Here is a 16,982-nt window from a genome sequence, read left to right on the forward strand (position 1 = left end):
CCAGAGGTGAGGGAAGAGAAGCTTCCCACGGGCAGGTCTGTTCAGGGATGGATGGATGGGGTTGAATGGAGTTCAACCAAAAAAAAAGGTATAACTCACTTTGAAAGTGATCCCTAGGTAGGAGGGAAGTGTCGGCCGCTGTGCCTAGCCACATTTGTTGGTAGTGTGTTAAGGGCCAGGAAGCTGGCCTGGGGAGTGCAACAAGAGAGAAAGAGGTGTCACAGCCTGGAGCCAGGGAGCCTGGTGCCAGCTGAGAAGTTTAGATTTGTGCCCTAGGGTCCTGGGGTTCATGAAGGCCTTTGAACGGGGCAGAGAAGTGTGCAGAGCAGGAATGGGGGGTGGAGCCCACCACACCTTCTCTGGTGGATCACATGACTGAGGGCTGAGGTTCACAATCCCCCACCAATGACCAGGCTGGAAGGAAGTGGCATGGCTGCATCCTCACTTTCCCCATGCGCTGGTCAATTCCCTCCCTAGTTTTTAAGAACTGGAGACAGATCGGGAGAGCGGATGGTCTAATCTCAACCATAATAGAAATTTCAGTCACACACACTTAAAGGCAAACTTGCATGAATCAATAGCGTATTGATTTACACTACATTTATTTTCCCTTACACACTGCAGAAAATGTAATTATCACTTAATTATAAAATTACCATTTTACAGTAACACATCTGACTGGCTCAGCCTGCAGCCAGAAGCCTGAGTGATCCCTGCCTTGCTCTCCTGGCTCAGAGGTGACCCACCCCACACCCTGCAAGTTACTCCCAGAGAAAGATCTCATTACACTTTTGTGCCTATGGGGCCCATCTCCTATGAGCATGCCTCTGCTTTGAGGAGCAGGCTGGAAAGGAAGGGACAGCTACTCCCTTCTTCCTATAAGAGTATCCTTCACTGTAGACCCTAGGACTAGCTTCTGGAACACATCGTCCCAATGAAGCAGACAGCTTTAATTGTTTATTAAGCCAGCATAAAACTATAGCATTCTACTCTATGACTTCCCTGGTGGCTCAGATGGTAAAGCATCTGCCTATAATGTGGGAGACCCAGGTTCAATCTCTGGGTCGGGAAGATCTGCTGGAGAAGGGAATGGCAGCCCACTCCAGTATTTTTTTCTCTCCCCCCCTCCCCCGCCCCCGCAAAAAAGGGGCTCAAAGAAATGTAGACAGCTTCCCTGTGGCTCAGAGGGTAAAGCGTCTGCCTACAATGCAGGAGACCCAGGTTCGATCCCTGGGTCGGGAAGTTCCTCTGGAGAAGGAAATGGCAACCCACTCCAGTACTCTTGCCTGGAGAATCCCATGGATGGAGGAACCTGGTAGGCTACAGTCCATGGGGTCCCAAAGAGTCGGACACGACTGAGCGACTTGACTTCACTTCTTCTACTATATGCCAAGGCATGTGTTCAAGCCCTGTGTCGGATGATATTATGCAATGCTGAGCAATGTCATTGATCTCATGGACCTTGGAGGCTAATGAGGGACAAGATATATACAGGCACTAGTATCAGAGGGTGCTCAGTGCTGGGACAGGAGTGGTACAGTGTGCTGTGCGGGCTCAAAGTAGGGGCACCACAGTGGGGACAAGGAAGGTTTCCCAGCAGCAGTAACTTTAAGGAGGAAAAATGAATAGAAGTTATTGGGCTTCAGGACTGAAAGGAGGAGGAGTATTCCAGGCAGAGGGAGCATCATGGTGAAGGCCAAGGTGGGGTGGAGGTTGGGTGCTGCCATGGCCACCGAACAGACCAGCATTTCTAAGAAACAAAGATATTCATTATTGTTGGAGTGTGTAGTTCAAGGGCAGGGAGAACAGGTCGCTGCTCAGGTAAAGCTGGAGAGGTGGGCAGAGGTCAAGTTCTGTTTCAGAGTTTGAACTTCGTCCTGAGAGTAGTGGGGCAGTGCTTCATGTGTTTATGGAACTGCCATAATCAGACTTCTGCTTTAGAAAGATCGTTTTGATTGGAGGTGTGGAGAATGAATAGGAAAGTGGGCAGGGCTGAGTTCTGGGAGGCCAGTCCACGAGGGAGATGAGGGTTCTTGAACTTGAACACAGCAATAAGAATGGAAATAATTGGATGGTTTTGAGAGGGGTTTAGAAGGTAGAATCAAGGCATCATTAATATTTGGTGATGGCTTGGATGTGGAGGGTACAAGAGAGAATAACCCTTCATGTTCTCACTTGGGCAATAGGAGAAGGCAGTGGGTGAGTATGGTTTGGAATAGGTTGATTTCAAGGTCATGGTGGGGCTCTGGTGGAGACAAGGGATGAAGCACAGCATGTATCCTTCTGAAGGTCAGGAAAGAGGATAAGGCTGGGGACAGTGTAGAAGCTGTCAGCATAGAAAGAATCGTCAGGTAGAATGACACTGTCCACTCGCACCTGGAAGCTTCTGGAGGCCTGTGCAAAGGGCCCCTGTCAGGGCACGTGTGGTTGAAATGAAACATCCTAGGGGATCTCATCCTATGGTCTGTCTCTCCACGCCCAGGTCTCCGGAGTGGCAGGAAACCCACGACCAACGGAAAAGCCAGCTGTATGAGGATAAGGACAATGGCGAGTTTTGGTACTGTATTTCATTATTTGGTACTTTTAAAATTATTATTATATTTTAAATCTTGAACCGTTGCCCAAACCCTCAATCCCCACCCTTTCCCTAAACTTTTGTGAGAATGAGGATTAGCTTTGCAGAGACCTATATAGAAGGAGCTTATTTTCTCCACCAAGACACCAAAGCTTTGAAAAAGATACTGTGTGTTCTGTCTTTGCATGAAAGGTCTTTCAACTTTGCAATATTAGAACTTGCAGCAGATGTTAATGGTGAAAAGGAATATTGGCACTGAAGCTTTGAAATCAGCAGTTTCCTGGCAACCAGGATGCATGGTTATCAGGCATGTAAATTCTTTGCTGTCTTTTTGGAACCATGGAGTACCACAGTCTTTCCTGGCATGAATCGTAGAAGAGCAACTTGAGGTTAACCTCCCAGCCCTCTCTCTGGAGTTCTGAGTAAGATGTCAGTGTCATCACTCAGCAGCTATGTAAGACTAGGTGCTTTAAAACATATCATCAGATAAAGAAGATGGGGTACATATATACAATGGAATTTGACTCAGCCATTAAAAAGAATGAAATAATGCCATTTGCAGAAACATGGATGGACCTGGAGACTGTCATACTGAGTGAAGTTAAGTCAGACAGAGAAGGAGAAATATATGACATCCCTTATAGGTGGAATCTAAAAAGAAATGATACAATGAACTTACAAAACAGAAAGAGACTCACAGACTTAGAGAATGGCCTTTACAGTTGCCAGGGGCAAGGGATAGTTAAGAAATTTGAGGAGGTCATGTACACACTGCTGTATTCAAAATGGACAACCAACAAAGACATACTGTATAGCACATGGAACTCTGCTCAGGGTTACGTGGCAGGCTGGGTGTTGGAGGGGAGTTGGGGGAGAATGGATACGTGTATATATATGGCTGAGTCCCTTTGCTGTCCACCTGAAACTATTGAAAAATTGTTAATAAGTTATACCTTAATACAACATTAAAAAATTTTTATTTTAAAAAATTTAAAAAACATCCTCAGCCCTACACTCACATTGTAAAGGATAACATGGACATTTCTCTGATGAATTGTCTAGTTTTTTTAGCCACATATTTAAATAAAATTTAGCGTGTGTGAAAAAGAGACTAGGTCTAAGTAATTGAGAATCAGAGGGACAAATATAAATTAGACGGAAAAATATTTCCAGTCTTGCAACTTTAATCACAGGCGTGATTTTAGGTGTTGAATCCATTGTATTCTGATAAGGGCTTCCCAGATGGCTCAGTGGTAAAGACTCCACCTGCGATGCAGGAGACACAGGAAATGTGGGTTCCATCCCTACGTCGGAAAGATCCCCTGAAGAAGGAAATGACAACCCATTCTGGTATTTTTGCCTGGAAAATCCCATGGACAGAGGAGCCTGGCGAGCTACAGTCCATGGGGTCACAAAGAGTTGGACACAGCAGAGAGATTGAGCACACATAAGCACGAGACTTCAATAGTGCATTTGGCAAAGGGCCTATGGAAAGGTGATTTTATTAGCAGAGTGTAGGACCCAGGACAGAAAGAGACTGACAGTCATCTTGCTGGTCAGTAAAGGGGCCTGCGGAACCCATAATTTAACTGTGTCCTTGTCCTCCCCATAATTTGACTGTGTCCTTGGGCTTCCCTGGTGGCTCAGCTGGTAAAGAATCCGCTTGCAATGTGGGAGACCTGGGTTGGATCCCTGGGTTGGGAAGATCCCCTGGAGAAGGGAACAGCTACCTAGTCCAGTATTCTGGCCTGGAGAATTCCATGGACTATTCCATGGGGTTGCAAAGAGTTGGACACAACTGAGCGACTTTCACTTTCACTTGTCCTCCCAGGAGAAATCAGAAGGGCATTTGCCCACAAACGAACCAGAATGGGGTTCTGGTCTTTGGGTAGGACAGTGGTAAATCAGTGGATACTGTAGTTGACAGGCAAAGGGACAGTAAAGTGATGGGAACCTCCACCCAAGGAACAAACCAGTGGTCACTAAAGCGATATGTCTCTGTTTATAACAGGATGTCATGTCAAGATTTCCGAGATAACTTCTTTGGCCTGTTTATATGTAACCAAGTTCCAATCAGCCTGGACCATGGAAGCACGCCCCATGAAAGATGGTCCCAAATGATGTTTAAGGACCACTTAATTCCAGGAAACACTGAAGGTAACTATGACAGTAATTATTCTACCAGGTGAGAAGCTGCCAGCTCTTGCCCTATCCTGGCTTAAGCTCTCAGTGGCCCTTGATTCTAGACCATCAGCCTAAAGAAGGGGAGGACTTTGTCAGCCCAAAGGGACAACTGTGTTTCTCCAGGAGAAATGATTGCTGGAGGGGGTGGGTGGGAGGCTCTCAGATGCACCTCCCCTGGCTTCCTGCTTTCCCACAGCCCTTCTGCTAACCTCCACCACCTCCCAGGACTAGAATGGGGCCGTTGCACTTCAGTGATTATCCAGGACTTTGGGAGGGCTGTGAGAAGAACTCTGGACATGTGTCAGGGCCTGAGTTCAACCATTGTCTTGGCCACATTTTGGCTCTGTGGCTCTGGTCTCTCTGTCCTCAGTCTCCCTAACTGTTCCCAGTGAAATTAGTCATCTCTCTCTGCCCCTGGAAGCCACAAAGCCCCATCCAGGCACCAGGGAGCATACTCCTGCCCCTGTTGGTTGATGTTGGTTGGTACCTGCAGCACCGTACTGAGGTCCCAGAGGTGGGCGCCTCAGAGCCTGTCTTTGGGCTCCTAGAAGATGAGTTTTATTGATGAGATTTTAAGGGAGTGAGTGACAGTCTCACTTTGCCTGGGCTCCCCATTTGTGACATGGATGAGTGAAATATCACACTCTGAAGATGAACCTGAGTGTGATCACACACCTGGATAGGAAAGGCTATGCAAACAATGTATTTGTGTGTGTGTGTGTGTGCACTTGCACCTCGACATGCGCATTCCCTCTCCTTGGCCCCAGCCTGCCAAGAATAGTGTGTTTGAATGATCTCACCACCCACCCTCCCCTGTCTTTTCACTCTGCTGGTCAGAGAAGCTAGTCACCAGGAGGCCATGGGCAGATTCTGAAAAGTCACTGAGTCACTCTTAGGCAGCAGGTTGACTGATTTAATATTCCTGAGCCCCATCTACCCGACTGTGGGGCTAAAGCCCTCTTCCCTAGATACAGTGCAGGTCAAGGAACTAACCAGAATTATACATTGGCGCCATCTTTAGTAATTCCTTACAAGGGAGAGAGGGCAGGGAGGCAGCCAACAGCACCAACTATGTGCTGCTAAGTGCACTTGAGTGTATCATCTTTGATCCTCACAAAGCTGTGAGGTCATATATGTCTCCCTCTTGGCCTTTCAGAGCTTCCCAATTGTGCCTTAACCTTCTGAGGTTTACTAATTCATCTCTATCTTGATTTATCTTCATTTATTTTTCATATGTTATCTCCCACGCATTTGAATCTAATGGTTTTCACATTAGTGATCTCCCTCTGGCTTTGGTGAGGACACTTGGGTAGCAGAGTTCTATGAATTGACATCTCTCAGCCTCTCTTCCTGTCTTCATGTGTGCTTGGGGGTTTGACATCATTTCATGGCTCCATGGTTGTCACCAGTGCATAAGCTCATATATACCTGAGGCCTCTGGAATCCCACTTATTATAAGAATTCTTTATGTTTAGTCACTAAGTCATGTCTGACTCTGCGACCCCATGGACTATAGCCCACCTGGCTTCTCTGTCCATGAGACTTTCTAGCCAAGAATAGTGGAGTAGATTGCCATTTCCTTCTCCAGGGGATCGTCCCAAATGCAGGGATTGAACCCACATCTCCTGCATTGGCAAGCGAATTCTTTACCATGGAGCCACCAGGGAAGCCTTTTGTAAAAATAGCCCTCCATTTTACAGTGTAAGAAACATTTTCACCACATAGGAACTATACTTTCCCTCCTTGTTTTTAAGAAGAGACTAAGGCTCACAAAATAAAGCAGCTTGTGCCACAACTAGTAACTATGGGGACTGGAACCCTGGTCGTAGGTCTTCACATCCAGAATTTCTTCCACAACCCACTGAACTGGGCTTGGCTCTCTGAAGTGATCATGGTCCCATCCCAGAACCCCAGGGACAAGCTGAGGTCCAATCGCTGCTGTTTTTCATGCAGGATACCAGAGGGGCATGCAATACATCTTCTCTGTGCCAGACAGCATGGAAAACAACAATGTCATCATGTCCTTCAACATTGGGCCACAAAATTTAAAGGCAAAAGACAGGACATTTCCACTGAAGTATGAGGTGTTCAAGGTAAGGCAGTATGTTTCAGGGCTTGTCCTTTGGGGACATTTCCATACACCTTGGGTGGAGAAAGCAACTGACTAGCCTGGGAAATTTCACTTGGCAACAGACTCAGAGATAAAACCAAAAGGGCAATTGAGTTCACCTGGTTCAAGTCTATAAATTTGCAGGAAAACCTGAGACAGAAGAGTGCAATGGGCCACACCTCCTGTCCTTGTCACTTGTCACAATTTCCTGGTATGCTGGTGGCTCTAATGCTTGTTCCTCAAAAAGTAAGCTGGTCCAAGGCCAGCTGTTGCAACAGTGCATATTCCCAGGACCGCCCTCCAACCTGCTGAGTCCCAGCCAATTCCCCTGGGCAGAGCCTGAAAGTCTGCATTGTAATGAGCTCTCTGGAGACTGCATATACCCAGGAATGTTTGAGGATCATTGGTTACACTCTGGGAGGAGTTTAAGGGAAAAAAACAGTCCTGGGTATACATCCGGGAGGTACATTTTTCTCTCACGCTGAAACTAAAGTCTGGTGAAAGTTCCATGGTTGGCTTACAAGCATCTGCTTGGCTACTCATCCAAGGCCAGGCCTTCCTCTCTACCCAACCTCCCCTTCCCTCCCCTCCCCTCTCATGGCTCTCCCAGCCAGCCCTTCAGCTCTGAAGGGGTCATCTCCTTTCCTCGCCTACTCATACTCACCTGCATACACCCTAACTGTGAGTAGATGATCAGGGAATTCTTTTTTTTTTTTTAATACCATGTAAAATAAAGGAGTTATGAAAGAAAATCTGACACCCTTGATCCCTTCTCCTTTCCCAAATAATTTAATGCATCCCAAAGATCAAGTGAAGGGTCCTCAAAGCATACACCCTGCAGCCTCTCTGCACAAACATCCAATGCTGGGATCCTCTGTCCCCATGTCAGAGGTGAAGTGACATTGTCAGAGTTAATGGCAGAACTGGGAACTGGGCACCAGATGTCTCTCAGGCCTTCAGTATACCCATCATCTGTGTGACTGGAGCTCTGATTATGGCATCTTTAGGATGGATCCCAGGAATGTTAGCCGAGACTAAGGCAATATTCACATCTAGGGCCTCAGCCCCCTCATGGACAGGCAGAACTCCTGGGTCCTGAAACAGTCTTGTGTACTGGCTATGGTTCACTCTAACAGGAAGGCCTTGCTGATAGAGAACTTCAGAGTTCCAAGTGTGTTCACATTCATTGTCTCAAAAACCCTAGTACACCTGCTTTTATAGATATGGAAGTCACAGGTCAGGGAGAATGAATGTCCCGCCCAAGGTGCAGCAAGATGGTGACAGGGGTGTGCCTGAGACCAGAACTTGTGGCCCCAGGACCAAAGCTCTCAGCAGGACTTAGGCATGTGCCTTTCTGGTGATGCTCACAGTGCAAAGAAAAACAATGCTTCTGGTTCTAGAAGGTGGAGAACCCTTTGGATCCTGTTCTCTCTGAACACATTTCCACTTCTAGTGCATGAAATCAGTGGAAAAGACCATACTTTTGAGGCGCCTCAAACCAGCAGAGACTATCAAAAGAACATCGTTGGATGCTGTCGTGGACAGTTGTCCTTTTCATCACCACTGGGTACATGTGAACCCTTTCCATGTGGGCGGGGACTAGGCAGGGCCTGGTCTCCCACTGCAGCAAAGAGGTCAAATATTGCCTCTCCCAGCCCTTGGATACAAAGGAGTAGACTGTTGGGCCAGGCTTGTCCAATCAGATATTCTTGGTCACTCGAGGGCTCGAGTCTTGAGAAAGTAACTAAAGGACGTGGGGTCAGCTGAAGGATTCTTTACAGCGAATCTTTGGGCCCATGAGCAGCAATGCAGTCAGATCCGGTGGTGGTGTCCAGCTGTGTAGCCACCTCTTTTCATTCCTGCCCACCTTCCAAGCTGCATTCTTTAGATTTCCCGTTGACTCTGTGACTTTCCTTTCCATAAATGACTTTTTGCTCACTCCACCCTAGATTGGTTTCCATTGTGTTTGGCCAAGGATCCCAATTGATTCAGGTGCCTCCTAAGAGGACCCTGAACTTCAAAGTCCCCCAGCTCCCTACCTCTGAGAAAAACAAAACAAAAGGAGTTGAGAAAGGCTGGGATGGAATGAGGCATCTGGTATACCCAGTCAGACTTTTACAGTTCAGGACCAGACAGGGCTACTAAAAATATTTCAGCCTACTCTTCTGTTTCCTAATGTGAGAAGTCCAGAGAGGATATGGGGGCTGTCCCCATTGCACACAAGTTGGGTGTGTACTTTGTATTGTCATCTATGATTCTATGTTGCTCCAGAGCCAGACAATGTAGCAGCCTTGTGTTTACTGATTTGCCCAGAGTCTTTATGGTTCAGGAGCAAGATTTTAATCATATCTGTTTTCTAAATGTTGCCAAGCCCGTTTGTCTACTTTCCAACTGCTGCTGCTGCTAAGTCGCTTCAGTCATGTCTGACTCTGTGTGACCCCATAGACTGCAGCCCACCAGGCTCCCCAGTCCCTGGGATTCTCCAGGCAAGAACACTGGCTGCCTTATTTCTCATCTGCCCACCTTGCTGAAGGGTCATGCAGACCTCAGCTTCCCAGGAGGTTCAGTGGTAAAGAATCTGCCTGCCAATGCAGGAGACATGGGTTTGATCCCTAGGTCAGGAAGATCCCCTGGAGAAGGAAATGGCAACCCACTCCAGTATTCTTGGCTGGGAAATCCCATGGACAGAGGAGCCTGGTGGGCTACAGTCCACGGGGTCGAAAAAGAGTCAGACAGGACTTGGCAACTAAACAACAACAACGTGCAGCTCCATGAGCTCCTCAGGATCCCTGGAGATCCCACTGCATCTTGTAGGATCCTGATAGAGAGGGTTCTAAACACCAAAGAGCAGTCCAGACCTTGAAAACTCGAGAGACATTTGTGGGGTCCTTCCACAGTTCTGCTGAGAAATAAGCCATGTTAATGCCAGCAACTATGCTTTGAAGTCTCCAGGGCTCCAGTGGTGTTGTGGGTACAGGGCTGCCACCTTGGCATGGGCTTGTGACCCTCCAAGTGCTATGGGAGCATGGCTCTGCCTTGTAGCAAACCAAACATGGGTGATATGCAAATAGGCAGGGAGAAGACCGAAAGGAAAAAGGGAAAGGTGGACAAGCTTCATCCTCCCCGAGGCTGGACTTTCCGCCTCCCTTCCAGCTCACCCCTGAGCTCCAGAGATGTCTAAAGAAGGCAAGTCAAATGGTCTATACGCCTAAGTGGAGCCAAGGATCAGCAGTAGAATAGAACTGAAACCCATGCCAACATGAAATACAGTGCCTGGAGGTGGTGGGTATTAATTGAAAAGGAAGCAACACAGCTTTCTCTCTTCTCACCTCTGCTACTGAGACCACAGAGCCTCGGTTTCCACACTCATAGAATAAGGAGCCTACCTTCTGCTTGGGATTAGTGTGACAACCCAATACATTACATGGAATTACTTGGTAAACCCTGAAGTGGCTTAAAAATGGGACTCCATCTTCAGTGCTTCCTTCTACAACATGGGCAGACTGGAACATGGACATCTCCCCAGACACACATATACATCCCTACAAACGCTGGGATACAGTGGGGCGGGGACATTAGAACAAGCTCCCATCATGCTTTACAGTAATCTGACAGAACAAGTTTCCTTCTCATTGGAGCTCCAGAGCTGGAGAGTTTACACTTGATCCAGGTTCTGTCTTCCCTCCAGTCCCCATCACCATTTACCTTTTCCTGTCAATTTTATCATCATTGCTGTGAAGAGTAGCCAAGCTGAGATGATAAAGGAAGACTCTCCTCTCCTCAAACACCTCCCCCACCCTTGATTTCCTTCCCCTTCAGGTCTCTACAGCAGCTGGCTTTCCTTTCTTGCAGCTTCACATGGGGAAAGAGTGATGGTGCCCATTCACCCCCCGGATGTTCCAGGGAACAGGCTGGGCATGCAAGATAAAGGAGCACAGAGCCCTGGGCTAGGCTGCTCGGATCTACTCACATTTGGGTTTTTGTTTGGGTTCCTGAACCTGCCTTTCTTCTCTTCCCACAGGTCGACTATCAGGTATGGCCACCGCCCTTGCCATCTGTTGTTACTGCTATGCCTCTTCCAACACCCTTGACCTCCATGTGTCTCTTGCTGTTCGGTGGCTGCCAGTTCAGTCTTGCTATGTCCTGCAGCAGACATAAGCTTAGAACTTCCAAACAGGTCAACAACACAGGAAATATTTCAGCTGTGCTCATCTAAAGCTGGATTCCTTGGGTTGTTCTCTGGCTTGACGTCCCAGAGAGGCTGCAACCATGAAAACATCCTCAACATTTGGCTCCTGATAGATAAGATTGATGCTGCTGATTCCTTCTAAGACGAGAGACAGGACTAATGGGTATTTTTAGCCTCCTGTATTCTTTTTCAGCCCCCAAATCCACCACAACTAGGATGCATGCAATGCAAATACAAGCTCAAGGCATGTCCTCCAACCCTTCTTACAACCACATCCCTGGCACCACCCTCCTGCTAGCTGCTGCCGCCACTACGACCCCACCCCCACCCTAGTAAATATTGTGGGTGAAAGGTGACCAAAATATGGGTAAGGATGGAGAAGGAAAGACAGAGTTTGGGAAACCTAACCTCACAGGCACTCAGACCGCTTAAATAGATGTGCGCTCCATGCCAAAGGGAGGTGCATGTGACCAGACCGAGGATGGAAGGGAGAAGAGATGGAGCAGCGTGGAGCCACAGTCAATGAGTAGTGACTGCAGCCTGCTGGCAGGTCCAGGGACCCTCCTCCAGACCTCCCAGAGGTGCCGCGACGGAGAGACAGAGGCTGGGATAAGAGCCTCTGAGCAGGAGACACACAGAAGCCCAGGCAGACTGCGGACAGCAAGGCCTGTCTGTCACAGTGGCGGCACAGCCACAGAGCTGCATTCAGGGTCTGACTCTGGTTCTCAGCATACCAGTCATGAAATTAGAACTTCTGGAAGGACTTCAAGGGCAGCACTCAAGTGCAAGAAACAGGTCAGGGTTCTAGTTCTCACAGCTGGAGAATGAAATGAGGACTTGATTAAAGAAAAGGCATGAGCCCCTTCCCTGGAATTACAGGGTCAGGTCTTGTGATTGTAGGAGGCTCAAAGCCCACACACCTCTGTACAAACTGCCTCCCCATGTGCGTGTGCACACACACACATATACACACATACACACACACACACACACACACACATGCAGAACAGTGCTGACTCTCTGGAGAACTGATCTCATCATTGCTTTTGCCAGAAAGGCCCAAGCGAGGTAGGCTCCAAACCTCCTGGGGCTGCTGCTGCTGTCAGCAGAACCACTGTGGAGCCTCTGCCCAGCTCCCTGCTGCTCAACAGCCACCGTGGTCTCCTCGTGCAGCCCAGCCTGGTCCCCAGCCCCTGCAGAGAACCTCTCCCGTCTCCGTTTCCCCGCAAGGCAGAGCTCACAAGTAGTCATTTCACGCTGCGTGATCATTCTAAATGGAATCCCAATCTCAACTGTATTGGGGAAAATTTATTTAGTAAAGGGTTTTTATTATGTAATAGGTATGTGACATCCGGTAATAGGAACTGCATTATATTTATTGTTTTGTCTCTAAGCAAATATTGAAATAAAAGGAAAATGATCAGGGCCTATTATTCTCCAGTAAGAAGGCATTTCAGGACTTCACTGGAAGGACCAGACAGAGGGAGTTGAAAGGCCCCCAGCTGCACAGTGCTACAGGGGTCCAAGAGCACTTTGCAAAAGAGCCCAGGGAGAAGGGACTTCAGGGGCTCTGAAGGTAATCTAGGACTGGAAGAATCTCACTAGTTTTCATGGAATTCGTCTTTATATATAAGCAGAGCAATAAACACAGAAGCCCAGGATGCTGTAAGATTTAATGAGGTAAAACCATGTGCCATATTTCCTTGCATTCATTGCAGTGTTAGCATCTATATTAAATAACAGTCTGAACTCTACTGCATTTTGAGACTTCAGGTAAGCAACTGTGTCTCCCTTTTCAGGGCCTGTAGGGCTGTTCTGAGGGATAGTGAGGGGCCTGGGAGATGGGGGGTCTCTCCCAGTGTCTGGGGCCCATAGAATAGGGGGTTTCTCACCAACTCCTCCATCCCATCTCCTCCAGTTCCAGCACTTCCAAGACAGATTGCCATCCACCTTCTTCTCCCAATTCAGAATTGCTGAGAAGGGCATTGTGTCTGAAACCACGTGCAACCTCACAGAGTGCTTCAGTCTGAGCCCCGGGACCTACGTGGTGGTCGTCTCTGAGGGCAGAGAAGCTGTTGAATTCTTGCTCCGAATCTTCCTGAAGATGCCAAACAGTGACAGGTACAGAACTTCTGGGATTCTAAACGTTTTTATCCTACTTAGTTTTATAAGAACACATCATATCATTCTGTGCAGCAGTGCACTGTGTCAGTGGGGGACACAGCATGGCCCTCACTCTGGAGAAACTCAATGCCAAGACAAAAAAGAGGGTGGGGATATTGCTTGATGGAAGGCAGGGTCACATGGGAGACCACAAGGGAGGGACCCATTTCTGGCAAGAGGGCCGGAGGAAGGCTTCTTGGGGGCATGGCATGTGAGCTAGTCCTTGAGAAAAAACATAACTCAGAGTTTCAAAGGGGAGGGCAGTGCTGTTGTTCAGTTGCCCGATCATGTCTGACTCTTTGCGACCCCATGGACTGCAGCACACCAGGCTTTGCTGTCCTTCCCCATCTTCCAAAGTTTGCCCAGATTCACGTCCATTGAGTCGGTGATGCCATCAAACCATCTCATCCTCTGTCGCGTCCCCTTCTCCTGCCTTCAATCTTTCCCACCATTAGAGTCTTTTCTGATGAGTTGGCTCTTTGCATCAAGTGGCCAAAGTATTGGAGCTTCAGATTCAGCATCAGTCCTTCCAATGAATATTCAGGGTTGATTTCCTCTAGGATTGACTGGTTTGACCTTGTTGTAGTCCAAGGGACTCTGGTGGAGGAAAAAAGCATGAGCAGAAACAGGGAAGTGGGCGAGAATGGGGCTCATTGAAGAATCAGCAGAGCTGTCCGTAATGTGCAGGAAGGTGGTACATGGCATGTGTGGTAGTTGTCTGAAATGTGGCCAGAATGTGGGATCACTGCCAAGTTGTCAGTTAAGACTGGGACCAACAGCACACCCGCTGCTGGGGCACCGAGGCAGGCACCACTGCTGCCATGGCAGTCTTCACAGTTGAGTGCAGATGAGGCTTTCTCAGTCCAGCATGCCATGCAGTCACTGTGCCATGACTCAGAGTTGGAACCTAAGACAAATCTTATTTGCCATCCTGGCAATGGGGTCACTAAACACCCATATTTGGGTGTGAAAGGAACAGTTTACTAAATGATTTGAAGGCCAAGGGAGGCCTGCCCTGAAGACTGGACATGAGGTCACGATGTTCATCTGTCTCCTGACTGCCCACTTCACAGCTCGCTGTGCTGAGGCATGTCCTTGGCATAGATGCCCAATGCCTCCAGAGGTGCCCACCATACGTAAGCATGAGCCTCTTCTGAATAGTGAGCTGGTCATCCTGGTCACACTGTCCCCTGGTTTTCTAGGAACCTGGACGGCAGTCTCAACCTGAGAGCCCTGCAGGTGGGTGTGCCGCAAGGCTTGGTTGGCAGCCTTCAGTGGATCACGGCCCATCCCCAAGAGCTTCTACCTCCTTCTTTCTGCCTCACCACTGACCAGTGAATGAGAGACACCACAGCGGGCTGGTGACAGCTCCAAGGGGGCAGGGACGAGGGAGAAGCCCAGGCTTCAGAGGCCAGGCTGGACCGTTTTCCTATTCCCCACTAAGGTTTGATCCAGTTGCTGGATGAAGCCTCTAATTTCCAAGTGGGAGGTTCTGGGTCCCTCACTGTATCAGACAGGGGATCCCTTTCCCAGAAATTTGATGTTGGCTGTTCTTCCTTACATCCAGGCAAGTCTTCCAGAAAATGGCTCCCAGCAGAGCACTTTCTACAAGTACGCTCAGCAGGTACTGTACTTAGCAACGTGGCCATGAGGGGCCCTGCCTAGGACAGGGATGAAGAGGTGAGAGGAAAGAAAGCCTCTCCCAGGTCCTTACGAGGCTACAGAGGAAGATGACCAGCCTCTCTCCCTGGATGCCACCAGAACTGATCCAGGGAGACGGGACGCCCCAACTGGGTGACATCTGGGGTGAAGTGTAGTTTTGAAAGGGAGGGGCTCCTTATAGGAGGGTGAGATGTATAAATCTTTAAACAAGCCGTCAGCAATGCCCCTGGAAATCTTCCCTTCTCCCGTTCTGCTGCCTCCCACTGCCGTTGGCACCCTTCCTCCTGGGAGCTGGCCAGCTTTCAGAAGGCACCACTAGCCTTCTTCCTGCCAAGCCACCTATGTGCACAAGGGATTTTCTTAATGGTTTAATAAGCTGTTATAAAGATCCTTGACTTGTCAGGAGAAAAACAGCTGCCAAGGGCTCCACACTATGGGCCTCTCACCATTAGTAATCATGTCAGTGTGGAAACGGAAAGCCATATGGGTGACCGTACGCACTGAGCTGGCCTCGGAAAGACAGGTGGGCAGTTCTCGGGCCCTCGCTCTGTCAGACAGGTGGCCTCCTTCCCCAGAAATGTGGGTGCCCAGAAGACCCCCAAGGAGGCGTCCTCTTCCCCCTGACCTCGTGGTGCTCTGCAGAGCCCCTGCTGGAGCCCTCTCGCCAGCTCCTTCTCCCGTGGACAAGCTTTCCCAGGGTGGTGACATCTCATTATGCCCTCGCTTTTACCAGGCTGGGTGTGAGAAACGCCTGCATGGGGAACAGCTCTGCTTCTCCATAAAATCATCATGGAAGCCACTGCCCGTAAAGCTGGTCAGGGTCCCCAGCAGAAAAGGGAAGGCAGTTAACACCTTCAGGAGTTCAAGCCAGGAAGAGGGTCTGGCCCCTCAACCTCTGTTGCTTCCTGTTTTTCATCCAAGGGAAACCATGATGTCTCCCTTTCTGGCTTCTGTGGCTGGGAAAATGAATGCTAAGTCGTGTGCTCAGTGAGAGCAGCTTCTCTTAGCCTGGATTCCTGGCATGTGTCTCTCCTCACCATACACACATAGCACATAGTAGCCATGTCTTCTCTCATTCCCATCTTTCTGGAAGCAGATGGGGACACACACCTGCAGGGCTGAATTGATTCATTCAGCAATACTTCTCCCGAGGGGCTCCCAAGTGCCTGGTATGATGGGGAGGAAGCAAACACTGCTTTCAGCCCAATCATGAATACAGAGAGAAATGCAAGGTGACCCTCCCCGGGTATCAAGTGTCAGGAGTGATAAGCACTGCAGATGTTCAGGGAGGGAGTTATGGCCTGGAGCAATCAGGAAAGGCTTCATGGGAATTCCCTGGAGCCCTGGTGGTTAGGATTCCATGCTTTCACTGCTGAGGGCACAGGTTCAATCCCTGGTGAGGTAACCGAGATCTCAAGTCGTGCCACGTGGCCAAAAAGAAAAAGGAAAGGCTTCATAACAAAGGTGAGATGGGAACTTAAGTGCTCAGAAATCCCAGTGCTTTCACAGTCAGGCAGGCATGGCCCCTCAGTTCCTGAGTACTGATGTGGTTCCTGCGTCCCTTCCTCGTTTGGAGCAGGGGCTGGACATTGATGCCACGCAGCTTCAGAGCCTTCTCAACCGGGAATTCCTAAGAGGTAAGGACCTGCTGGCCCGGCCCCATCCCCATGCCCACGCCAGGCCAACACCGCCCTCTCTGACCTCTCAGTCCTTTCTGCTCTTCCGCTCAGGACCCCCAGGGGAAGCGTTCTCCTTGGATGAGTGCCGCAGCCTCGTGGCTCTGATGGATGTATCCTTTGCAGTCACCACCCACCCCCCACTGCCTCCCCAGCACTGAGAGCCTGTCTGCTCCATCAGCTTCCCCAGGGATCTAACTGGGACAGTAGAGAATCTTTTTTCACTCTCACTGTTTTCTTCCTTGATTCTAAGGGCTCACCAAAGAGCCTGGGCTTCTGGGGACTCTGCACGAACTCACTAACTCTCTAGACCCACCATGGCAACAACAACAACACTTACTATCTATCAAGTGTCTACTGCACCCAGGATGGTACTGATAGGTATTTTTTCCCTTGTAGTTCTTGTAAGAATCTCTGTGATAT

At 49.0% G+C, this 16,982-nt stretch overlaps 1 protein-coding gene across 12 annotated transcripts in view; it reads left to right on the forward strand.

Annotated features, from left to right (window-relative positions):
* Positions 1-16,982, forward strand: part of CAPN13 (calpain 13) — an 89,184-nt gene that overhangs the window by 55,776 nt on the left and 16,426 nt on the right. For all 12 annotated transcript variants that reach the window (XM_044926106.2, XM_044926111.2, XM_044926107.2 and 9 more), the window contains exons 9-17: positions 2,483-2,557; positions 4,587-4,732; positions 6,713-6,852; positions 10,891-10,902; positions 12,977-13,179; positions 14,424-14,460; positions 14,789-14,845; positions 16,463-16,520; positions 16,614-16,672. In XM_044926106.2, the coding sequence (XP_044782041.2) occupies positions 2,483-2,557; positions 4,587-4,732; positions 6,713-6,852; positions 10,891-10,902; positions 12,977-13,179; positions 14,424-14,460; positions 14,789-14,845; positions 16,463-16,520; positions 16,614-16,672 (787 nt within the window). The remainder of the gene's footprint in view (positions 1-2,482; positions 2,558-4,586; positions 4,733-6,712; positions 6,853-10,890; positions 10,903-12,976; positions 13,180-14,423; positions 14,461-14,788; positions 14,846-16,462; positions 16,521-16,613; positions 16,673-16,982) is intronic.

This window comes from Bubalus bubalis, chromosome 12, assembly GCF_019923935.1.
Source record: "Bubalus bubalis isolate 160015118507 breed Murrah chromosome 12, NDDB_SH_1, whole genome shotgun sequence".
In the NCBI taxonomy this organism is placed as follows: Eukaryota; Metazoa; Chordata; class Mammalia; order Artiodactyla; family Bovidae; genus Bubalus; species Bubalus bubalis.